This window comes from Schistocerca piceifrons, chromosome X (genome assembly GCF_021461385.2).
Source record: "Schistocerca piceifrons isolate TAMUIC-IGC-003096 chromosome X, iqSchPice1.1, whole genome shotgun sequence".
In the NCBI taxonomy this organism is placed as follows: Eukaryota; Metazoa; Arthropoda; class Insecta; order Orthoptera; family Acrididae; genus Schistocerca; species Schistocerca piceifrons.
Window position 1 is genome coordinate 595,383,831 of NC_060149.1, and position 27,169 is coordinate 595,410,999.

At 39.0% G+C, this 27,169-nt stretch overlaps 1 protein-coding gene across 1 annotated transcript in view; it reads right to left on the reverse strand.

Moving 5' to 3' along the window:
• Positions 1-27,169, reverse strand: part of LOC124722543 (microtubule-associated protein 1B-like) — a 633,686-nt gene that overhangs the window by 260,352 nt on the left and 346,165 nt on the right. Inside the window, exon 6 of the mRNA XM_047247685.1 lies at positions 15,800-15,929. Coding sequence (XP_047103641.1) covers positions 15,800-15,929 — 130 coding nt within the window. The remainder of the gene's footprint in view (positions 1-15,799; positions 15,930-27,169) is intronic.

Here is a 27,169-nt window from a genome sequence, read left to right on the forward strand (position 1 = left end):
AACAAATTTTTGTCTATGGGAAGGAATAAAATTAAAAACAGTGAGGGAAGAATCCTGCTGTCATTAATCTATCAATGATGATGCATCTCTTAATGCAGATAAATTAATGCACAGCTACTATCACAGTTAGTGATATTGTAATGGGCACCTGGAGACGAAACTAGTGTTGTAGAGACAGTTTCAAACTGTATAGGTTGACAAAGCCCTCCCATTTGCCTCCAAATGGTAGCACATAGTTCTGCTTCATTCCCCATAGGTTATGTAGGATCCACAATTAGTGGATAATGGTCATCACATGATGGTGCTGACTGTGGGTAACAAGTACACTATAATTCTTCAATGTTTTCAGTCTTATAATAAGAGTAGAATCTTGTAAAGATGTTTCTGAGGTTATGCAACCCCCCATGCTGAAAATCCTTTTTGCCATAAAGTGACAAGGCATGCATGGTCTAAACTTGAACTGACCAGACTGAATAGTGTACACAATGAACATTCTCCTGTTTTCCATTTGAGACACAGTGTGCTCTACCCAAGTACATGGAGTATGGAGGTTTACTTGTACCTCCATTATACAGGTGATGGTAAGTAGTGACTTCCTGTGGCCAATAGGGTATTGAGAGAAATAAAATAAAAAGCTATGCAAGTGGTAAGGATGGTGCAAAATGTTTATTGTAAACATACTTAAACTCTCTTTTGAATCAGATTTATTTATATCAGTGATGATTTTTATTTAAATATCTACCACTTTGTACATTCACAATTATATTATGATATGTAGTCATTATTTGTCAAATAAATAATCTAATGTAGCCCACAAGAGCCAAATTAGTTTGCCTCTCAGTTTAGATTCTGAGTGACCTGCCCCTCCTTACTGACCTATCTTGATCAATACCTCTTTCTCCTCTGAGGATGAACATCACAAGAGTATTTATTACTTCTAACTGATTTTATTGACAGAACTTGGAATTTCATTTCTTGAGGTTAAGTGCTGGCCAACCATGCTATCTCCTAATAATTTAACAGTAAACTAACTAATGAAACATTTATGATACATTCGTGTCTTGTCTGCAATTTCTGCAAATAAAATGAGCTCTGCTATACAAAATAGCAAAAATAATGTACTTTATTAGAAGTCAATAACAATTTTGTGCAGTTTCACTCTATTTTCTTTTTAGAGGTTTCATAAATGGTTTGATACCTGCACCACTGCCTTCATTATTCACAAGCACCATATTAAAACATAAATACAGTCAGCCAAATCAGATTACACAATGTGACCCATGATCGTAACTTTAAAATCCTACATAATTTATCTGTTTCAAAGTAATAGATACCAATATAATTACATACACATCTGCATTAAAATCCTTCTGAGTGTACTACCACATCATACTTCTGTTGTTAGAAAAGTTCCAGGACAGGTTTTTTATTTCTGAGTTTGCAACACTAAAAAGGAACAAATATTGTTTTTTGTTACATGCTACGTGTGCATCCCAGAAACGACCTTGGCCATGTTTCTTCACAAACTCGTGAGGTGGCAGGGCTGTGCTTAGCAACACACTGTTTGGGTTCTTAGTGCACTAGTTACAGTCACACAATTGATGCTGATTGTGAGCAAAGAGTGAACATTAACTTCTGTGTTAAGCTTGGGGAAACTGCTAGTGAAACATGGACAGTGATTAAGCAAGCAAACATAGACAAGCCACTTTCAGGAAATCATGGTTTTGAGTGGCACTAAAGTTTCTGTGAAGGCAGAATTCAGTGCAAGATGTTCCCTGATGCAAATGTGGAGCGTGTAAGGCAGTTATTGCAAGAAGACCATCATGTAAGTGTGGGTGTGATATCAGAAGAACTTATTGTGAATCATGATGTGTGTCATAAGATTTTACAAAAAGATTTAAGGAAACAAAAACTTAATGCAAAACTCATCCCTCACACACTAACAGATGAACAGGAAGTGGTAAGACAAAGAATTTCTACTGAACTACTGGGTAGAGCCAGACATGATAGCACATTCCTGTCAAAGATTATTGCTGGGGGTGAAAGTTGGTTCTAAGAGAATGACCCTCACACAAAAAATCAAAGTGCTGAATGGTGGAGACCTGGCTCAGCAGCATCAAAGAAAATCAAATGACAACCTTCGAGAACAAAGACAATGTTGATTGCATTCTTTGATAGTAAAGGATTAGTTTTCCCTGAGAATATTCCTCCAGGTCAAACAGTGAACCAAACTCTTTATGTCAAAGTTCTGAAACATATGTGACAAGCAGTCTGATGTTACTGTCCTGATATGTGGCATTCTAAGGACTGGTTCTTACTGCATGACAATGCAAGGCCCCTATACGGCTTTATCTGTTACCGACTATCTGGCCAGATATCACTGAATCCAATGGGCTGTGACAATGAGCTCACAAACATTGCAGCTAGAAATCTGCTGCTTGCTTTCAAGACCTGCAAAAATGTTGGCAACTGTGTAAAGATAGCCATGAGGACTACTTCAGTAGTGGCTATGATCATCACTCGGTAAGTGCAATACTCTATTAAAAAAAGGGATTATTATAAAATACTTAAAATGCTAAAAATAATAAAATAACCAATATTTCAGTCATGGTATGGAAAGGTAATTAAGTTTCAAAAATCATGAGTACTTGCAAGACAGCTGTGGATCCGCACCCACAAAATAAGAGAGGTAAATGAAATCCTGAACCAGTCTTACAAGATTGATGGGGGATGGGTACGAGTTCCTGGCATCCTGGCAGTGAGCAATTACAGTACAGTGGGCCAAATGTTATCACAGGGCAGCTGCTTCACTTGTCACTGCTGTAATAAGCTACATGAACACAACATACACAACTGGAGTCATTTCTCTGCAACTAACTGGAAGAAAAAACAGCCAACACAAGTATCTCACCAATATGTTGTGAGCTCCCAATTTCAGCAAGTACTATAACTTATAAATAGTCCGCCATACATCACCTCCCTCTCTCCTACACTGAACAATGGTATTTTAGGGCCAATAAAAATCTAAGAAATGTGTCTTATGACACTGTTAGGAATGCAATATACTGAAGCTCTCACCCTACATCTAATTATTATTTGCCCTGAAGAAGGACACTGGAATGCAGCTGGAACATTTGTTATTTTAGTATTTTTAGAATTTCAGCTATTTTACAAGATGATGTCACATTGCACTCTGAAGGATCCACATCTACATCTACATCTACATCTACACAGATACTCCACAAGCCACCATACAGTGTATGGTGGAGGGTGCCCTGTACTACTACTATTCATTTTCCTTCCTGTTCCTCTAGCAAATAGAGCGAGGGAAAAATGACTATCTATATGCCTCCGTATGAGCCCTAATTTCTTGTATCTTATCTTCATGGCCCTTATGCAAAATGTTTGTTGAGGGCAGTAGAATCATTTGGCAGTAAGCTTCAAATACCAGTTAAACTTCAAATGCTGAGTCACAAAATTTTCTCAATAGTGTTTCTTGAAAAGAACGTCACCTTCCCTTCAGGGGTTCCCATTTGAGTTCCCAAAGCACCTCCATAACTCTAGCAGGTTGTCCAAACTAACCAGTAACAAATCTAGCAGCCTGCCTCTGAATTGCTTCGATGTCTTCTTTCAATATCACTTGGTATGGATCCTAAACACTTGAGCAGTACCCAAAATAGGTTGCACCAGCAGTCTCCTTTACTGGTGAACCACATTTTCCTAAAATTCTCCCTCTACACCAATGTCAGCCATTCACCTCCCCTATCACAGTTCTCACATGCTCTTTCCATTACATATTGCTTTGCAACATTATGCCCAGATATTTAAACAACTTGACTGTGTTAAGCAGGATACTACAAAAACTGTATCCGAACATTACAGGTTTGTTCTTCCTACTCATCTGCATTAACGCACATTTTTCCATATTTAGAGCTAGCTGCCATTCATCACACCAACTAGAAATTTTGTCTAAGTTGTCTCATATCTTCCTACAGTCACTCAACTTCAACACCTTACCATACACCACAGCATCATCAGCAAACAACCATAGAATGCTGCCCATCCTGTCCACCAAATTGTAATTTTTAACATTGTAGTTTTTAACTGCTACTAGTTTTCACTTTCATACATTATGCATGTCAGTGATAGGTCACCGATCAATGACAGTTGAGGAAATGAAACTACAGTAAGAAAAGGAAAAAAAGTCGATGAAGATAGGCATTTCTTCTATTGATACCAGAATATATCATCAGAAACATAGATATTGACATTTATTTGTGTGGTTATGAAGACTTGTGGTAATAGTTATCAGGTAGATTCCATTCTTCTTGACATTTAGAAGATTTATAACTTGCTACTTTTGTTTGCAAAATACTGACATGGATTATTTATGGAAGAATGGAAAAACTGGTAGAGGCTTACCTTGGGGAGGACTAGTTTGGGTTCTAGACGTATGTAGGAGCTTTTGAGGCAATGCTGACACCAGAACTTATCTTAGAATAGAGTTTAAGGAATGTTAAATCTATGTTTACAACATTTGTAGATTTAGAGAAAGCTTTTGACAATGTTGAATGGAATACACTATTTGAAACTCTGAATGTAGCAGGGATAAAATACAGGGAATGAAAGATTATCTACAATTGATACAGAAACCAGATTGCTGTTATGAGAATTGAAGGACATGAAAAGGAAGCAGCCTGTGCAATGAGCAAGATTTGAAGGAAAACTATAATACAGTTGAAAAAGGAATTAAGATTCAGGGAGAAGAAACAAAAACTTTGAGATTTGATGATGACACTGTAATTTTGTCAGTAATAGTGTCTTGAAAATACAGTAAAGATGAACATCAACAAAAGTATAATTAAGGTAATGGAACGTAGTCAGACTTATACTGAACTGTCAGACAAACTGGTATAGGCATGTGAATTCAAATACAGAGATATGTAAACAGGCAGAATACAGCGCAGTGCTTGGCAATGCCTATATGAGACAAAAGCGTCTGGCACAATTGTTAGACCATTTACTGCTGCTACAATGGCAGGTTATCAAGAGTTAAGTGAGTGCACAAGCAATGGGATGCAGCATCTCAGAGGTAGTGATGAAGTGGGGATTTTCCCATACAACCATTTCATGAGTGTACCACGAATATCAAGAATCCAGTAAAACAGCAAATCTCCAATATCGCTGTGGCCAGAAAAAGACTCTGCCAGAATGGCACCACCAACAGCTGAAGAGAATTGTTCAACATGACAGAAGTGCAGCCCTTTCACAAACAGCTGCAGATTTCAATGCTGGGCCATCAACAACTGTCAGCATGTAAACCATTCAATGAAACATCATTGATATGGGCTTTTGGAGCCAAAGGCCCATTTGTGTACCCTTAATGACAGCATGACACAAAGCTTTATGCCTTGTCTGGGCCTGTCAACACTGACATTGGACTGTTGATGACTGGAAATATGTTGCCTGGTCAGCATGACACAAAGCTTTATGCCTTGTCTGGGCCTGTCAACACTGACATTGGACTGTTGATGACTGGAAATATGTTGCCTGGTCAGACAAGTCTCGTTTGAAATTGTATCGAGTGGATGGAAGTGTGCGGGTATGGGGACAACCTCATGAATCCATGGACCCTGCATGTCAGCAGGGGACTGTTCAAGCTGGTGGAGGCTCTGTAATGGTGTGGAGACTGTGCAGTTGGAGTGATATGAGCCCCTGATACGTCTAGATATGACTGTGACAGGTGGCATGTACGTAAGCATCCTGTCTGATCACCTGAATCCATTCATGTCCATTGTGCATTCTGATGGAATTGGGCAATCCTGGCAGAACAATGTCACACCCCACACATCAATAATTGCTACACAGTGACTCCAGGAACACTCTTGGGAGTTTAAACACTCCCACTGACCACCAAACTCCCCGGACATGAACATTATTGGGCATATCTGGGATGCCTTGCAAAGTACTGTTCAGAAGAGATCTCCACCCCCTTGTACTCTTACGAATATATGGACAGCCCTACAGGATTAATAGTGTCCATTCCCTCTAGCACTACTTCAGACATAAGTTGAGTCCATGCCATGTCACACACTGTGGCACTTCTGCGTGCTCGCAAGGGCCCTACACAATATTAGGCAGGTGCACTGATTTCTTTGGATTTTCAGTGAGTGTAAATAAGGTGATGCTGAAAGAACTGTAATGAAGCATTAAAAGTAGTAAATGAGTTTTGCTATTTGTGCAGCTAATTAACTGATGATGGCCAACACAGACAGGACAAAAAATGCAGACTAGCGGACAAAAGCATTTCTAAGAAAGAGAAATCAGTTAGCAACAAGCATAAATTTAAATGTGAGAAAGTCTTTTCTGAAGATATTTCTCTGGAATATAGTCATTTACAGAAGTGAACATCGATGACAAACAGTTCAGACAAGAAGAGAATACAATTTTTTAAGATATGTTGCTACACAATAATGTTGGAGATTAGATGGGTAGATCAAGTAAGTAATGAAGAGGTACTGAATCAGATTGGGGAAAAAGAAATCTATAGCACAACCTGACTATAAGAAAGGTGGTAGATAGGACACATCCTGACACACAAAGGATCATCTGTTTGGTAATGGAGAGAAGTGTGGGGGGTAAAAATTCTAGAGGAAGGCCAAGGCATGAATACAAGAAGCAGGTTCAAAAGGATCTAGGTTACAGTTGTTATGCAGGGATGAAGAGACTTGCACTGGACAGACTACTGTGGAGAGCTGCATTGAACTAGTCTTTGCAATGAGGATCTTCACAACAAAAATTAATATAGTCTTCCACCTTGTTCACTCTTTACTTCAACAAACTATACAATTTTAATGCATTTCAGTTGAAGCTGGAGTAATTGTGGACTCATCATTTCGTGTCCTTTATTGACAGAAGTGTTTTGACACAGTTGCACATCACTATATAATAAACTGTCACTGAAGTAACGACACAGCATAACTGATGCCATGTCAACTGCCCCATAAATATAAAAATGCAGGCAGCCACAACAAACTGTCTAGCTTGTTACATATCTCTCTGTTTTGGGAACCAGTTCTTGAGTCACGTTTTCAGTTGGCAGAAATGGACTGCATTTCAATAGAAGATCTTTTCACCGAGAAAGAAATTGTTGCTAACTTGAAAGTAGCATATGAAAATAAATATTTGTTTCTGAGAATGACTGACAGATGCTAGCCACTACTCCGATCTTTAGTCCTCCTCAGATCTTCCTCACAGGCGCCAACACCATGGGGCCTGAGGGGGCCCAAGCCCCCTCAAAATTCATGATTTAAGAAAATTATTAATTATATTATGCTTTGTAAAATCACAAAATTATGTTGGAATTTTTTATTTTCCTTGTTTGACAATAGTTACCTTTTAGAATACATTGGTTAATGAGTTAAAACAAATAATTACTATGGTAGTAAGCAGGTTAACTGAAAATGAGTGGTGTGAATCATGATAGTGTTACGGTGCTGCGGGCACACTTAGAATTTGTCCCAGTGAGCGAACCTTCAGCTAAAGTCTGGTGCTGGCGAGCCAGTGCTGCAGCCATGATGACATCAAAAGGACTGGAGAAAAAGCACGTGGAACCCTCCACCTCACATTGCCTTGATGCTTCAAGACATTAAAATGCCATGGCTATATAAGGCCCACCCTGCAGTAGCAGTCATTCAGTCGTTCAGTCGTTCAGCGCATGCTGCAGACGTGTTAAGTATTCCAACTTTAGTGTCTAGGGGATTATTTTACATGACTATATTTTATTTGTTTACTTTAGTCGCTTAGTGTATTGTGAATTAAGTTTGCAGTGGATAAATTTGTTATCAAAAAGCACGCTTGGAAGTTGATGATACTGCAAGTCAACCTCCAACAATTATTGTGCTTCAATTGCTTCGTTGTCTTCAGGCGAGAACCATTCACAGCCCAAAACCTGGACAATCTGGTAAGGGAAGATCATTTTAGAAGTCTTGGTTGATCAAATATTCATGGCTAGAATATGAAGCAACTACTGAGAAAGTTTTTTGCAAAATCTGCAAGGAGGTAGATGCTAAAAGTCTATTACAATTTTCTTCAAAAAAAGAAGATTCATTTACTTCCATAGGGTTTTATAACTGGGAAAAGGCTTTGGAAAAATTCCATCTTCATGAAAATACGTTTATGTGTAAAGAAGGTGTTCTGAAGCTGAATTCTGTCGCTAACCGAAGTGTGGCCTCCCAATTGAACGAACTGTTAGATAGTGATATGAAGAAAGGCCTTTTAGCTCTTGAGACAATTTTTACTACCATACAATCTCTGTGCTGACAAGGCCTAACAATTAGAGGGCATGAAGATGTAAACTAAATTTTTTTTCAATTGTTGGAACTCCAAAAGAATGACATACCTGAGTTTAAAGATTGGTTAGGGCATTTGAGGTATAAATGGATGTCCCACAATATTCAAAATGAGATCATTGATCTACTAGAAAAGTCTGTGTTGAGATAGGTATTGGCTTCAATCAAGAAGACTGAACATTTTTCTATTATGGTTGACAAAACATGTGATTCTTCGATTCACGAATAAGTGTCATTTTGTATTTGTACAGTCGATGATTCCTAAATCATCAATGAAAACTTTATTGGCTTATATGAGACCCCCAACACAGAATCACACACTCTATTTAGTATTTTAAAAGACATTTCTTCTCGTCTTGATTTGTCAATGAATAACTTAAGAGGACGGTGCTATGATGGTGCCTTGAATATGAGAGGTAAGTTCAAAGGACTAAAAATGTTAGTTTTGGATGTACAACCAAAAGCACGTTATGTGCACTGCACTGCTCACAGTTTAGACTTGGCAGTTGTAGACAGTCTCCACCATCTTACATCTATGAGGGATATTATGACTTCAGCCAAGGACTTAACAAACACCGTAAGAGAATCCAACAAAAGGATGGGACTTTTCAGAAGCATACGCTGTGAGAGCGCCAGCGACCAAGTTGGTCTATGACCCCTTTGCCTGACTCGATGGACTATGCAAGCTTCTAGTGTCTTGAGAATATTGAAAAACTTTGAAGACCTCATAGAGTTTTTTGAAACATTTTCTGCAGAGGACAAAACAGAGGCAGGTTACAAATATGCAGGCTACCTTGAGTCAATGTTACAATTCAAGACTTATTTCGTTTTACGTCTTTATTACCATGCAATGAATCCAGCAGAGAATGTCAATGAAAAAATTCAATACTCTCATCTAAGTGTTGCTGATCTGGAAAAAATATATGAGGGCTTGATTTGTATGTTGAATGGAAAGGAATCATAGTTTTGAACATTTTTGGGAATTGTGTTTTAAAGAAAAATGTTCACTAGCTTCCTTGGAATCGAAGTATACCAAAGATGTATGAAAACAATGAAGCCAGCTCACTGCACACTTTCAAAACCCCACAGGAATACTACAAAGCTATTTCCATTAAAGTTTGTGAAATGGTGCAATCTTGCGTTACCGAGCAGTTTGCTTCAACTGGACTCACACAGGTCATTGCAGTTGAACAAGAGTACTTGCTTTTAGTGAACAGAGGTGAAACAAATTTGGAAAAATCAACTGAGTTTTTAAAAAATGATCTAGACATTGAGAGACTGTGCTTACACTTGAATATGTTAGCTAATATCACTAATAAAAAACAACTGGTCGTAAAAAACATGTGTGATGTAAGAAAGTACATTACACAAGAGCCTGCAGTTGGAGAAATGTTATGTGATGTAGTGAAGTGCATTAAGCTTCTCCAAGTAGTTGTCATCATGACAGCAACAGCAGAACGGTCATTTAGCACCCTTAGATGTCTGAAGTCATATCTCCAAACATCAATGGGACAGAAGCGACTGTTCAACTTGGCTAGTCTTCATGCCCACCGAGATGTTGTGGATGAATTCGATATCTGACCAGTCATCATATTCAGTAATCCAGTCAGACTGTTGACATTTGCACCTTTCTATAGACACTCTAGCCCTAATAATGGCATTTAGAGCAATATTAAAAATCTTTATAAAATAGAGAATTAAATACATACAAGGTGTACAACTTTGCTTCCAGCATTTGCCGATAAGTGGTGACAATGGTAAGTAGCGGTTGAAAGAAACAGATCGCAGATGTCAGGCAGTTAGTTTGGACCTCAGTCAACATAACGTCAGTCAAACATTAGTCAATTTGTGTCTGCATCATAAAGCTGATCTTGATTGATATGTCAGTTTATGAGCCTAATTCTCATCATTTGCAGGAGGTGTTACTGTTTTGTTTCAATATGAAGAAAACAGCGGCTGAGTCTCATTGAATGCTCTCAAGTATGTATGGTAAGGACGCTATTAGTGAAAGAATGTGTCATGAGTCGTTCCAATGCTTCAAGAACGGTGATTTTAATGTCGTAGACCGGCACAGTGGTGGAAGAGAGAATGTTTTCAAAGATGCAGAATTGGAGACATTGGTGAGTGAAGACGCACATCAAACTAGAGAAGAATTGGCATGATTAGTGGGAGTGACACAGCAAGCCATTTCAAAATGTCTCAAGACTATGGGCATGATTCAGAAAGAAGGAACTTGGGTCCCTTGTGAGCTGAAACCAAGAGACGTTGAATGGCATTTATGTGTTTGTGAACTGTTGCTTCAGAGGCAAAAATGGAATGGATTTCTGTATTGCAATGTGACCAGGGATGAAAAATGAGATCATTACAATAACCCTAAATGCAAAAAATCATGGGGATATCCCAGCCATGCTTCCACGTCATTGGCCAAACCGAATATTCACGGCTCCAAGATCATGCTCTGCATTTGGTGGGACCATCTCGGTGTTGTGTACAGTGAGGTGTTAAAACCAAGTGAAACAATCACAGGTGCACATCACCGAATGCAATTAATGCATCTGAGCAGAGCATTAAAAGACAAATAGCTGCAGTACAGCGAGAGGCATGATAAAGTGATTTTGCAGCACAACAACGCTTGGCCCCATGTTGCAAAAGAGGTAAAAATTTACTTGTAAATGTTAAAATGGGAAGTCCTACCCCACCCGCTGTATTCTCCAGACATTGATCCCTCTGACTATCACCTGTTTAGATCAATGGTGCATGTCCTGGCTAACGAACATTTCCAATCTCATAAAGAAGTCACAAATTGGATTAATGGATCACTTCAAAAGATGAACAACTTTTTTGACGCAGTATTTGTACACTGCCCAAAAGATGGGAGAAAGCAGTGGCTAGTGATGGAAAATACTTTGAATGATGCATGTGTAACCAATCTGTTTCATTAAAGCCTCAAATGTTGGGGAAAAATGGCTAAAGCAAAGTAGTACACCTTGTACATAATGTTAAATTTTCAGTTTCGAAATATTAGTACTAGTTTAGTACTATATTACTATAGTACTGTATTAGTTATTTTCAAATACTTAAATACTTCTAGGGTATAAGACCCAATTAAAACCCGCTATTTACATACTTTTTGACTGAATGTACTAGGAATACTGAGTTAACTTTATTAACTGTATTAAAGCATTAACTTTGAGATATTATTTTTATTTAATGAACCCTGAGTCTTATTCAAAGTAAGCTTAAATTAGCTATTTCACTTATTAATCAAAGTGCTATTACTGTGCAACAGCAATATTTTATGTTTTATTCTTTTAATGATAGTTTAGGATTTATTTAAATATATATTCATTACTCTGTAATAATCTATAAGCATGTTTATTACTGTAAATTAAATTAGCTTTTTATGAAAATGCCATGCATGTCTATGTTTTGTTTCTTTTTTCAAAGCCAAAAACTGTGTCAGGCTTGTCAAGTTCGCCCGAGTGCCAAGTTACTGAGAGTCCAGTTTTCAGGGTTCTAATGTTGATCATATGACTTTAAAATGCTTAAAAAACTTTAAAACTCACTATTTTTCATCTAAAATTTAGAAAATTTCCCAGGGTAATACCCCAAGTAGCTCTCCCCCCCCCCCCCCCCTGCCCCCCCCCCCCCAATAGTTTTTGTAAGTCGGTGCCCCTGGTGTTCCTGCATGTTGCTATAGGGTTCTGGAGCTGCAAGGTTCCTGTGTACAACAGCAGCATCCATAAAAAGCCTCATAGATCTTGCGATGTTCCAGTTATGTGGTGGTTTTTCAACTTCATTTTCATTATAAAGAATAAAAATATGCTATTTCAGCAATAACAACAGGTATTTTGGATCAAGTACGCTAACTGAACAAAATCCAGAAAATGGGAAGTCATTTGCATGGTATCGTTCCTTCAGCAGTGATATGAGGAAAATATCTGATCCTACATGTGACTGTATCAGGATTTATCATTGGTCATTGCCTGGTATGTCCTTGTACATGCATAGTCTGCATTATAAATATATGCCATATGGTGTGCCCTTGCCTTCTTCCCATCTCTGAACTGACTTCCACAGACAGTTAGGGAGGGACCTACAGTTCAGCACATACTGTAAAATATGGTACAACTTACATGACATTTTTTGTACTGGAAGTGAAATAAGCACAAAAATCACAGGACCACAAACTGTGAATTCTCAGCGATTTACAAACATGACTGAGAAATTTTTTGGCCCAATCTTGAACAAACTGATATTGGGGATGTATGGTTTCATCAGAAACACATCATGGCAAAGTGTTTCTGCCAGGAAAAGCTTTTTGAGCATCTCATCTCCTTGCACTCTTGAAGAAGAATATTTACCAAGCAATAGCCCATTATACACATCATTTTGCTGATAACAGTTGACTGGAACTTTGGAATTTGAGTAAATCAGTGTATTGACAATAATGGGCATTACATTTATGATATAATAATTGAAAAGTGCAATTTTAAATTAACAATTATGCAGAAACACATACAAATAGGAATTAAAATGATAAATGTAATTTTTGTTCAAATCAGTAGTTTCATTGCCACATCTTGTATCATCTACATCAGTAATATAAAGGGTCTTAAAAATTCAAATGTCTTTAGAGGTCACTGAAACAAGAAAAACAAGTTTAATAAACAAGGGTTTGTGATGGCATATTTTCTGAGATCTGAATACTTTTTCTTGGGAGGGGATGAAACATTTTTCATTGTGGATATGAGCACAGATGTTGCGTTCACATTACATCAACATGGACAACAGAGTTTTTTATTTCTGCATGTATGACAATAGTTATATTACAGTCTGAATATTAGGTAGTCTGCAGTAAGTAGTGTGATTTGAGTTGTATTTTACCGAAGCTTCAAATATTTACATTACTGTATAGTAAATTAGCTAAATACCTTTCACTGCCTGGGTATGTATTTATTCTAGTTATTAGCTAAATGCCTGGGTATATATTTATTCTAATTATATGAGCAAATCTCTTCTTTCTCCCTCTCTCTGTGTATCTCCTTTGCCCTCCTCTCTGTCCATCTCTTTCCCCCCTCTCTGTCTGTCTACCTTTTCAACCCCACCACTCTCTACCTCCTCCTGACCCTCTCTCTCTCTCCATCTGCTACTCCCCACTCTGTCCATCTCCTCCTCACTTTCTGAGTCCATCTCCTCCTGCCCCCTTGCCCCTCTGTCTCCTCCTCATTCCCTGTACCTCCTCCTCCCCCTCTCTATATCCATTTCCTTTCCCCATTTCTCGCTTCATATCCTCCTCCACTCTTTCCCTGTCCATCTCCTCTTTCTTTTCTCTGCCCATTTCCTCTTCCCTGTCTGTCTGTCTATCTCCTCCTCCACCCTCTCACAATCTCTGCTGCCCCCCCCCCCCCTTGCCCACTACACTAAAAAATATCCATGTCACAGAGTACTATTGAATGCTTAGTCAACTTTTACTGTGTAGTAATGAAAATCCTGGAACTGGTATGCAACAGTTAACAGCAGAAAAAGGTGTCAGTCACCCTCTTGTGTAGTTCATGAACAACTGCTGCATCCACACCATCTTCAGCATATCCAGATCGTAAGGCCACAAGACCACTGTGGCAGATTGCATTTCTGTCAATGGCTCTTGTAAATGTGTTTACACCTAACATTTTATTTACTACAGAGCTGAGTTCATGACAGAGGGTCATGTGAATTTTGACAATCAGCATAAAAATGCCCATACAATTGCAGAGAGCATCATTTCTTGATCAGCACATGGGTAGGTGTTCTTGGTGATAGAGTAATACTGCCATTACTGTTGTGGTGTCACCGCCAGACACCACACTTGCTAGGTGGTAGCCTTTAAATCAGCCGCGGTCTGGTAGTATACGTCGGACCCGCGTGTCGCCACTGTCAGTGATTGCAGACCGAGCGCCGCCACACGGCAGGTCTAGAGAGACGTCCTAGCACTCGCCCCAGTTGTACAGCAGACTTTGCTAGCGATGGTTCACTGACAAATTACGTTCTCATTTGCCGAGACGATAGTTAGCATAGCCTTCAGCTACGTCATTTGCTACGACTTAGCAAGGCGCCATTATCAATGGCTATTTATCTTGTGATGCACGTACCGTCAGACCGATGTTCACCAATTGTGGATTAAAGTTAAGTATTCCAGCAGCTACGTACGTTATTGGCGATATTAATTACCTTTAACTGTTCCAGACCTCACGCCAGCCTGCGTGAGCTTAAACGTGTGCCTTTTGGCTTCCTCTCATAGTGACTTGGCTGTCTTGCCAAGTCACAACAACTGTCATACATGTTACCACAGAGTTCAAATGGAATGCATTATCAGTGCTTCCTACTTAACAATTGTCTGCCTTGCTCAAGGATGTGACAAGTCCATAAAGAATATACATATGTTTCAAACATGATGGCTCACTAGTACATTTTCACAACAATATGAATGAATATCTGACACTGACACTTCAGGACCAGTAGATTGGTCAGGGAATACCCACACCTTGGCACCCTCATTCCACAGACCACAATACTCTCCACCTGTGGTTAGGGGACACTTGTAGGAATTGGCTTATGCTACTTCAGTCAATGATCTGTAGACCCTACAGGATCAAATCTTCAGTTAATGAAAGCCTGTATAGTTACTGAGTAAGCATTGAAGGACAGAAAGATGCTTTGCCATAGATGAGCATCACAATTTCATGTTGAACACCTGCAAACAAGTGTCATGAATGAATGTCACATTGAATCCCTCCTATTAAGAACTGCCAAAATCTTAGAAAGTAAGTGTTGCCAAACCCATGTGTATTGAAATTAGTTTTCTTCTCTGGATGAGTATTACTACCTCTCAAAGTACTTAGTATATATTTAACACCTCACATACCAGAAAAAACACAAGTTGCATCTCAAGAAACTGTAACAGGGTTGCTGCCTTTTACTACACAACACTTAAAAGGTAGTGAAATCTAGTTCTCCAAGATGTTCACTTGATGATGCATTCAGAAAAACCAATGTTTCAAGAGTCAACTACAGCTGAATTTCTTCCTGGTCAGCTTGAATAGGATAGAAAATCTGAAGCAGTACTCAACAACAGATGATACTAAAAGCTTTGCTCCCTCGTAAATGTACCACATTTTTACTGAATTCCATATACAAATGGAAATCTTCAATTTGCCCTCTCACCTAATGAAAACCAACACAGAACATTATGTCCATCAAAATAATCTGACCTGTCTCTATCCAGGGAAACTCTTCAGCTACAATGAAATGCTATGTATTCCCTTATGCAGTTGTGAATTTACTATACAACCAAATGTAACAAATTGTCAGTAAGACCATATTTATACAAGCACTCATTTGACAGTGTGTTATTCTTGAATTAATTTGTTGTAAATAATATTACTACATTCTCTGCTGACATTCCTTACCTGTGGCGAGGCTTCTCTTCTTTGCTTAGAATTTCTTTCTGAATTTTTTCTTCTCCAAAAGAATGATCTTCCAAACTTTTCATTGTCTCCCCACCATCAGTTCCAACTAATGGTTCTAGTTCTGAGGCCCCTTTAAAACAAAAGACAACATCACTGAGTCACATATCAAGCATCTTTGCAACCTGAATAAATAAAAAGGATACACAAATAGAAATAGTTTTTCACATGTTAATCAAGATACAAGGGTACCCATACCCAGAGGCAAGGGGGATTCTTTGCCTCCCACCTCCCCCCGCTCCCCCTGCTCTTAGGGATAGGAAAAAACATAGTGTAGGCAGGTGTTTTTCTTTCAAGAAAATAATTTAAAAGCCAGTATTATGCAGGTTTTTAACGTTTAACAGGGTCAGAACTGGGACTTTTTTATGGGCACTTAGAAGTAACCTTTCATCATTTTCCAAAATATAGAAATACTTCAAACCCCCATCATGACTTGCTGCTTGCTGCCCCCCCCCCCCCCCCCCCCCTCCCGGGCAAACTATTATATGGGTGCCCTTGTCAATATACATGTACATTAATATGTATTTAATAAATACAATACAAGGAAGAACCAAATAATTCCTAGAAGTTAGTGATAACAACACTTTTATTAAATTTACATTACTTTAAGTTCAGTTTCCTTCAAAATGCTTCCATCCTGTATTCACAGACTGATTTCAATATTTATATAGCTATTACAAAACATTTCTGGAACTCCTTTATGTATTATTTTGTTTGGATTGTATGCATCATTTTCAACCACTTACACAGAATTCATTAAATGTGGTCTATTTAGTTTCATTTTTAGTCATACGGAAAGAAAGAAATCAGCTGAATGTATGGGTGAGTAAGATGTCCCAGCACATCAGTGCTACACTTCACAAGATAATTTTTAATTAATAATGACTGGCATGCAGGAGCATTGTTCTCCAATAAAACAAAATTGTGTAATGGGTGTTTTTCTTGGGTGTTCCTTTAGACAACATCTCAGTTAGTAGAGACTGCCCATATTAAGTTTCTTAATAAATGTCTGGCTCTTTGTCATGAATTTACAATGCCTGTGAAATTTTAAGTATTTGGCAATGTTGTCTTCTGTTCAAGTGACTGCTGTTTTGGCTGAATAAACGTCAGGTTTAATTTCATTCATGATAGTTTATGGAAAGTTTTTAGCTTTATCTGATGTTGTAATCAGATTATTTGCCGTTGACAACCCAATACAGGCACAAAATCTCACCTGTATGCTATAAACAGTGTAATACGAGGGACTGAATTGCAATTTCGTGTCATCAAACATTTGTCATCTCCATAGCCTGATGACCACTGAAATGCAATCACCGTTTTTGTCAGAGGTGAAAGTGAACAGGTGGCTACATAAAGGTTTGTTTGCAATACTTGTATGGTGATCAAGAAATGTCTTGTGCCTCTCATCCCACTGAAGCAAACGGACGTAGCACAATGATATCTGGCAACAGAAGAAGACCATCATAATAGTGATTGTGCAGAATGTCCCAAGAAAGCCAAGATCTACTGTAAGAGTAACTATTTAGAACTGACACAGCAGAAAAGAGCATCTGAAGTGACCAAGACAGCTCACCAAATGGGAAAACAAGGTTACTTGATGTAATTGCTGCCTCTCCACACCATAGACATGAGGGTGACCAGCCTAAATACTATTTCTGTTCTGGTGGATTTCTATTCAGTTGCAGTGGGGCGCTTATGTCAGTCAACCCCTCACTTGCCTGGTTACCTGCAAGCTTCCTTGGGGCACCAAGTCCTGTTGGAGGGACTCAGCCACTTTGAGCAGCTGTGCCTGCTACTGAGCCAGAACTGCTGGGGTGCTGTGACTGTCACAATTCAGCTGGCCTTCTGGAGGCCTGACCAGCAAGGCCTATGAGCAGATCATCATCCATAAATATGAGGGTGAGCCACTACTGTTGCTTACCCTAATTCCTGCAGCAGACACTGATGCTGCCAGCCTCTCTCTCCTAATTGGAGGCCATGGCCTTCCTCTGAAAGACTACTCATGCTCCAAGCAGGGCTGGAGGGTGCCTCTCCTGGGAGTTGATCTTCAATATCAATGAGAACACTCTGAGATCAACTAGCAGATCTGTGGACCACTGCATCCAGTGCTGGCTGTGTGCTACCGGGGTTGTCGTCCACCCATGATGTAGCAGCCCGCTATGTGAGCCATCGCTGCCACTCTGAGAGTGCAAGGTGTGCATGTGTCAGAACCTGCTGCCTGACATGTGGTCCACCAGGGTGCCTAAGCTGCCAGCATCCTGGGGAAGAGAAATATGTACTTGTGATTCATAAATAGAAAACTGACAGTAATGTTTTCTTAACACTTTCGAGAATCTGACAGATATCCACTATCGCACCCCACACAGTGCAATCCTAATGACTGTAGGGGCCATGGACCAGCCCTCTATATCTAGTGTCACCAAGTGGTTCCCAGTGGTAGAGATGCCTACGCCTAGTACCATACCTGCACATCTACAGTATTATCAGCCTACATTTTCTGTTCAGTTACTCCTTGAGCTCAACAGTTACAGATTGCAGTTCACCACTGTGCGGTGCTCTGAGAAACTGTCTTTTGTTGGCCTTTTTTGTGCCCACTAAGTTGTGGCCATACTAAGTCATAGACACATCCCCAGTACTTTAAAAGTGGCATTTGTTAGCCCACAGGAGCCTATGGGCCTACCTCAGTTCAGTGGAAATAATAGGTAAGTCTACCAGAGGTCAATGAGGTGCCCATATTGTAATTTGTCTGGACATGAGCTGCTGTGTGTTCAGGCAGTGTCAACAGTATGTAGTATATGCAGAAGGCTTGGCCATGAGACACATCAGTGCAAAGAATGCTGTTAGGCCATGTACAGTGCAAGGATTATTACAGTTTGTTTCTTGTTTGTGAATCGTGGTTACAGTTTGCATATTTTTCTTGTACAGCAGCAAAGGGAGGTTGTAAAAATGCCAGACACACTTGCAGCAACTTCACACAAGATGGTGGGATCCATGAAAGGCAGATGGCTGTGTTGTTGGAATCTACAGCTGAATATAAATGGAGTAATATTGGATTACGAAGGCTTGTAGAAGCATTGCAAGTTACTATTGGGCAAGCATGATCCAATTCGGAAAAGGTCAAAGCTTTATTGAATACAGCTGGCCCTTGTGTTGATCTTGTAGTGGCTAATCTCTTAGTTCTGGTTTTGGGGAAAATGACCAAGAATGTGTTTGTTTTCATTAATGAAGTGAGGGCTGCCACCAAATAAGGGTCAGACGAAACTCCTGTGAATATGGTTATGCTACAATTAGTGGGTGACACAAAGTAAGGCAGAAACATTTGAGGAGCTGGCTGACGGACTTGTCCAGCATTATCATAAACAACATAGCACAAGGTCTTTTAGCAAAAAACTCAGGTGCGTGTTACAGAAACATGTTGAATCAGTGGAGTCCTACTCAGACAGGATTAAGAAGACCAGTTCTCAAAATTATGAACTAACATGAAATGCAGAGAGTGACAGAGTCATCCTGGATGAGGTAGACAATAGGGTTCTAGAAGTGTTTCTGAGGGGTATTTTTGGCGATATGTCCAGAAGGGTCAGGATGGAAAACCCAAGTAATTTGCCTGCTACTGTTATGATCAACACACAGCTGGAATAAACTGAAATTGCTACTCAGAGACAGAGAGACTACAATGTTTCTTCCTCTGAGGTAAAATGTTACAAGTGTGGGAGTAGGGATCACATCAGAAAGCAATGCCATCATCCAGAATGTTGCAAGTGTGGAGAAGTAGGACACAAAGTGCATGATACCACAGCAAAAACAAAATAAGTAATGTTAAAATAAGCATTCGTTTAATGGGAACTGGAGAGCATCATCCATCAGACAGCATTGCCAGTAGAACAGAAGACTGCAAAAAGTGTATGCATGATACAGAGGACTGGTCCATGGCCCCTACAGTCATCAGGATTGTGCTGTGCAGGATTCAGTAGTAAGGAACTGTCAGAGGCTCAGAAGTGCTAAGAAAACATTACTGTCAGTAATATACCTACTAATCACAAGTAAACAGTTATCTTCTGCAGGATGCTGGCAGATTTGACACACTGGTGGAGCACATATCAGGCCAGCATGTCCTGAGACATGCACACCTTGCAGTCTCGGAGTCACAACAACAGCTCATATTGCAGGCTGCTATGTCATGGGTGGACGACAACCCTGGTAGTACCACCGACACAGTCAGCACGGGAGACAGTGTTCTGCAGCTCTGCCAGTTGATCTCCGGAGTGTTCTCGTTGATGCTGAAGATCAACACCCAGGAGAGACACCCTCCAGTCCTGCTTGGAGTGTGAGTAGCCTTTCAGAAGAGGGCCACAGCCTCCCATTAGGGGAGAGGGGCTGGCAATATCAGTGTTTGCTGCAGGAACCAGGGTGAGTGGCAGCAATGGCTCACCCCCACGATGATGGATGATGATCTGCTTCTAGGCCTGCTTGTCAGACCTTGAGAAGATCAGCTGGATGGTGAGTCATAACACCCCATCAGCATTTAGTCAGTAGTAGGTACTGCTGCTCAAAGTGGCTCCAACAGGAATTGGTGCTTCATGGAAGTTTGGAACCATCAAAGTGAGTCGAGGGTTGACTGACATAATGCTCCACTTTCAAAAGGAGCACTGAAAGTGAATATAAATCCACCAGAACTGGATTAGTATTTATGCTGGGCGTGCTCATGTCACTGGTATGGTGAGGCAGCAATGACATGCATCATGGTTTTTCCGTTTAATCATCTCTTTTGATTGCTTCAGGATTTCTTAACTTCACCTTTCAGATGCTCTTTTTTACTGCATCAGTAACTGAGTAGTTACTCTTGCTGACACATCTGGGCTTGATGACAATCTTCTCGGGTAGCCAGTCAGATGATGCAGTCATCTTGACACAATATTTCAACTTTAATATCAGATAAAACCAGATTCCATTCTTACTTACAAGGAAACCCTTATCCTTATTAATAATATTATGAGATAATCAAATTTCAATACATTGCTTCAGAACACATTCCCAGTAGCGAGAAGCACTTCATTAAGAAAGTGTTCTGCCACTGTTTATTTCTCTGGGTGGGACAAATGAGTGTGATGATGGTTTCCTACACATCTGTCCTGAATAATACAGATAGTTTGGCCAATATAATCTGTCCCACAATGACATGGAATTTTATATACTTCAGGTTTACTCAGTCCCAAATCATCCTTTACTGATCAAAGATGGGCTCTAATCTTAACCAGTGGCATAATTACCCTTTTAATATCAGATATTCTAAAAATTCTTGAAATTTTTGAGGATATACTGCTGGCAAAAGGCAAAAATGCAACAGATTTACAAATAACATCTAATGGTTCAGCTGACAGTCCAAACTGAAGAGCATGACATATTAGTTTAGTTTGGTGAGTGGACAACAGAAATTCAACAATAGTCTCACTTTCCTACAATGAGAGTATGTGTATAAACAAGGTAAGAGATGAGGGTTATTTTAACTGCAATGGTTAGGCAGTTTTAATTCTCCCCTTGTTATGTGTTTTCTTTTCCTTTTTTTTCCAACTGAGGTTAGTTCATGGCCTACAAATATCTTACTGTGTAGAAACAGGCAGTTGGTTATGATTCTATGAGCTACATGCTGTTTTTTCTTTTTTAAAAATATGTCCTTCAGTCCTTACACCTTTGATTCTTGTTGTTGTTGGTGTGGTCTTCAGTCCAGAGACTGATTTGATCTCGCTCTCCATGCTACTCTATCCTGTGCAAGCTTCTTCATCTCCAAGTACCTTCTGCAACCTATACCCTTCTGAATCTGCTTAGTATATTCATCTCTAGGTTTCTCTCTATGATGTTTACCCTCCATGCTTCCCTCCTATACTAAATTGGTGATCCCTTGATGCCTCAGAATGTGTCCAACCAAACAATCCCTTTTTCTAGCCAGGTTGTGCCACAAATTCCTCTTCTCCCCAATTCTGTTCAGTGCCTCCTCATTAGTTATGTGATTTACCCAATTTTTATGCAATTCTAATCTTTTGAAAACGCCATAACTTTATGTTACATTAAGGAAATAAGTGGCTTTTAGGATTTTAAAGCTCAAATAGGCAAAAATAAGTATTAAGGTCGAAATAGGCTGTTTTAGGTGCTATAAAAGTAACAGTTTCAAGTTTAAATAGTCATGAAATGCATAAGCACAAAGTTTATTTGCAACTAGGAACTCAGGAAAAGAATAGGTTTTAACCTGAAGGTCCATGGTCTACTCATCAGTCTGGGACCCTTATCAGGTAGGATTAATGGCAGAGTGTTAGTGTGTATGGAAGCATAAGGCACATCAGATGTGAGTGGGGCTAGTCATTTACTTAAATTTGTAACACTTTTAATACATATTTAGAAGCAATATTAGATTTCTATGCAAGTAATAGTTTATACACTTACTTCATTTTTTCCTATCCTTCAGTCACTAGACATAATATATGATTTACTACTGTTTTTCAACACTTTTAAAAGCAGATGAAAGAAAGGAAGGAAGAAATATTATGCTTTAATTTCCCATCACTGGTGAGATAATCAGAGACAGAGCACAAGATCAGATTGTGAAAGGGCGGGGAAGGATACCTGCTGTGGCTGAACCTGACAAATAACATTTAGGAAGCTTGGTACAACCATTAACTCTTCTTCAATAAAAGCAAATAAAAAGTAAACTACAACATTGTTTTAAACAGTTTCTTTATTTAAAAAAATAAATATTATTTCCAGGGAATAGGGCACAAGGCTAGCTTATATTGCAACTTTACACTGAGCAGACAGTAATGAAAGGAAATAGCTGACAGTAAGCTTGTAATTGGTCTGGTCTCTCATGTTGCTAATAATGCTCATGGGCCTCCAGCTCCACATTAAATCTGATGCTGATGCTTTATTAAACCTGATGCTACTGCTTAGCCCAGTATATTCCTAAATTATACAGTCCCACATGATCAGCTCTTCTTCATTGTCTAGGGGGAGACTGAACACCCACTGCACTAGAAACCTATCATGGTGAGCTCCTGTGACCAGATGCTCCACTGAAAACCAGTCCATACATTTGGAAGTTGATTTGAGAAATCACCAATGATGCATCCCACAATGAAGTTTAAACTTGTGTTTATTCTTATAATAGACATACCCCAGTTACAATAGCACTGCACTGGTAAACCTCTCTGGAAGAACTATAGTGATTCCTTACTTACTGTCAATTGCAATTCATTGTCCCATGAAAATTTCTATGAGCAACAGCCTGTGAATAGTCTCTATCACTCTCAAATGGCACTCTCAAACTTTCCAACAACAAGAGAGCACCACAACATCAGACTCATTCTGAAAAACTACTGACTTATTGTTAAAAACTGCACACTGCAAAAATGCCCTCTCCCTAGAGCACAGCTCTCTGCTCTTATTTGTCTGAGTTGCTCTACCTTTTCCAATGGCTTGTCATGCTAGCACTGCAAAATTACACTTTTATAAGTGTACTTTTAGTATTATAGGTTATATGATCATCCAATGTTTTATTACGAGTTGTATTTAATGTAGAGAGGTCGTCATTTTCGACTGACCTTACTACTGGTTAAATCTACTTACCATTTCAGCAATACTTTATGTTAAGCCTTATTCATATGTCACAAGTCATATTCTAACACTACTCAAGTATTATTACATCTATGATGTATATTTTTGCCTGTACAATATTGTGGCATAAATGCTGTGCATTGACATCTCACACATGGTTGTTGGTATCAGCATTCACTTGCAATCGAGTTAATTAAGTCCGATTCATGTGTCACTTTTCAATTAAAAGTGGTGCTGAAACCATGATATAGTTGACACTAGACTGTGTTGCTTACACATTCTGGATAACATTCTTGATTATCATCTGATTTACTACTGGTGTCCTTATCATGTTTTGTTATACAATATAATTACATTGTGAACAATAATATAAAATTCAATTAAATTTCTTGTGGCATGCAGTTTTTCTGAAGTTCAGATGAGTCCTTAGTCTCACTGCACTTGTCACACTGATACGGAGCAATCAGTGTGCTAATTTCATTTGTAGACTGTAGTTCATATTTTGTTGTAAACAGAAGTAGTTTTGTAATACTTGACTTTCTCTGTTTTCTAAGGACATGGGTCATATTAGCATCTGTCTCTGGGACTTCCCAGTCTCTTAACCATCACTCTCAGCCCCTAAAATGCTTTCCCACACCAGTGGCTATTGTGCTAGACAGGACGTACCTCATTCACACCAACCAGTAGCTCCCTACCTGTGGAAGCTTTCAGCTAGCACTGAAGTGTAATGCCATAAGCTGTAAATTGCAGATGATAAATATAGGTATTTCCAGATAAATTGGTATTGGTCAAACTGGCCAGATCACATGTAATCTCAGAACACTGACTGCAAATTAACAGACAAAATAAGAAAAATATACTTAATATACTTGGAAATAGCCAAAAAATTCTTGCACATGGCTGCAATCATGGCATGGTTCTGGAAGGTTTCTCACACAATATCAACATTATAGGCTTTTTAAGGGGAGAATTTAATAAGAAGAAGCATGTAGTCATTATGTAGGGTGCTGGTACTCATTTATACAACAATTACAATTACAAAATTGAGAACAATACTGTAAACACTACTCAACTCTTACATACAGAAGCGAATATTGTGTCATTTTACAATTAATTTAATTAACAATAGATGGAAGACTCTGTGGAATATACCATGAAGTTTGTGAAAATTGCAACACCCAGAAAGAGTAGCCGAATAAATCCTAATCTGGAGGATATCTAGAGCAGTGTGTGTGGCATCACTAAGCGATTTAGGAAAAAATGACTTTCTGTCAGTGGAGTGACTGATGAATTATACACCTTTATTTTTACTTTAAACATATTCACATTTATAATATAGTAATAGTCATTACTAGTCTTGGCCATTCATTAGCTATCTTCAGTTTCTATACATCACAGGTGGTAATTGTGAACGTTTTGTACGCCAAATGACACCTATGACATATACAATCTGAAGATGGCTAATGTATGGGCAAAACCAGTATTGACTCTTATCATATCACATATGTAATAGTGTCTAAAATAAACAGAAGTGTATACATAATTTATGTTACAGAAAGATGGCATACACCTAGGCTCTGAAGCTTGCCCTGAAAGATCAGTGTCTGACACAGTTAGTAAGTGATTAACTGTGAAATGACATGGAAATGAGAAAACAGTTATCAGTCTGTGATGGCCAGTGTCAGTTCAAATGAGATTGTGGTAGTATAACAGTATTGTTTACTGTAGTGTTTTCAGACAAGCCACTTCAAGCTATTCTATAATAATGACCCCATACGCATTGGATGCTGTGGTAACCACAGTCTTACAGCTTCCGTGGATGAGTGCTGGAGTCCTGTCATGGATGAATGTTAAGTGTGATTGTTGGCGCATCCATTCGAGCAACCTTTACATACGGGAAGTGTCAGATCCCAATGTACTGCCCCTACTTGAGGCAATTTTACATACTGCATTTCAAGTGGTAACATGAGGAATGGGAAAGCCTGCTTCAGGAATGAAATGTATCACTGTCACTGGTTCCTTGAATTACACATGTGTCTAAAATGTAATCAATCAAAAATTCCTGGGATACTGTTGGTCAGAAACTTACCAGTAGTTAACAAAGGACTTAAGCCAAGTAAAAAGTAAGCAAAGACATATAGGTATAAAATCACAAATAGACTCAGCTGCTAAAATAACATCCTGTGTTACCCTGATGTAACCATCAAGTATCAGCCCAGTGTAAATAAGGAGGAAACAAAATTTTATGGTAATTGGATACAAAGTGACCTAAAGTGGACAAACATATTGAATACATCAATTCAAAACTGAGTACAGGTTGTTATCCTTTAAGAGTCCATAAAGGATGTATAAGTGACCAGTCAGTAATCAGTGATTGCTATGCATATTTTAATATGCATCTGAAATATAGTCTCATAGTCTGGGGAATTTCCCGAGCAACTCTGAGAGCCTTCAGAATCAAAACCCATTAGGGTGAGTATAAGGAGCAGAGAGACATTCATGTAAAGAATTGTTTAAAATATTTAAAGTGCTGCTGTTGCCATGCACGTATATTATAAACTCACTAATGTACAGGGTGATTATAATTAAAGTTAAACTTCCAAACTGCTGTAGAAATGACACCATTTGTCAGATGACATCAAATGGCAACAGAATATTAATGGAGAAGGGGGGAAACATATGGCAGAAGAAAAATAAATAGTTACAAAATGTAGTAATAGATGACACTGTAAGCATCATAATTTAATAGTGGTCAACTACAGGTGACAAATGAATCATACAACAATGTGTAAGATGTACATTTGACAATAAACAGACTGTACAACTCAGTGTACATGGGTGTACAGGTGTGATACCGTTAGTTGTGTAAGCCCATCAACTATGGCAAGGTCATATCATACCAGATAGGAAAAACTGGTTTTTAATTGTCCTGAGGCCAAAAATCACATAAAAAGCATCATTTACATCAGTTTTTAGTTGTCCTGAAGCTATAACCCACATAAAAAACATCAATTAAAATCAAATTGGATTATTAAATTCTGTGCGACTGCCACAAAACATGTTCAATATGCTGTCCACCATTTTCTGCAACAAGTTGGAATCAAGAAACAGCATGTTCCACAACTGATCGAAGTGTTTCCGGATCACATTCAGAATGTGTTGCCCAGTGCGTGCCTTCAACGCAGCTGAGTTTGCAATCAGAACACTGAACACATCTTTCAGATAGCCCCACAGCCAGAAGTCACACAGATTAAGATCAGGTGATTGGGACAGCCAGGCTCTAGGGAAATGGTAGATGACAATTCTAGCATTTCTGAAATGGCACTTCAGCAGCTGCATAACTGGATTTGTAACATGCAGAGGTGTGCCATCTTGCATAAAAATGATCCCATCCACAAATCCACACTGTTGGAGACCTGGAATGATGTGATTGTGCAAAAGACACTCATAGTGCTTACCAGTGATGGTACAGGTAACAGGCCCTATGATAAATGATTCCATAAACCCACACCACACAGTGACCTTTTCAGGATGAAGTGGTACTGGTTGATTTTTGTGTGGATTTTCCATTGCCCATATTCAACAATTCTGTGTATTGACATATCCTGTCGGATGGAAGTGGGCTTTGTCTGTCCACAAAATCTTCCACGGCCAATCATTGTCCACTTCCATGCGAGCAAGAAATTCTAAAGCAAAGGTCTCTCCTTCTGG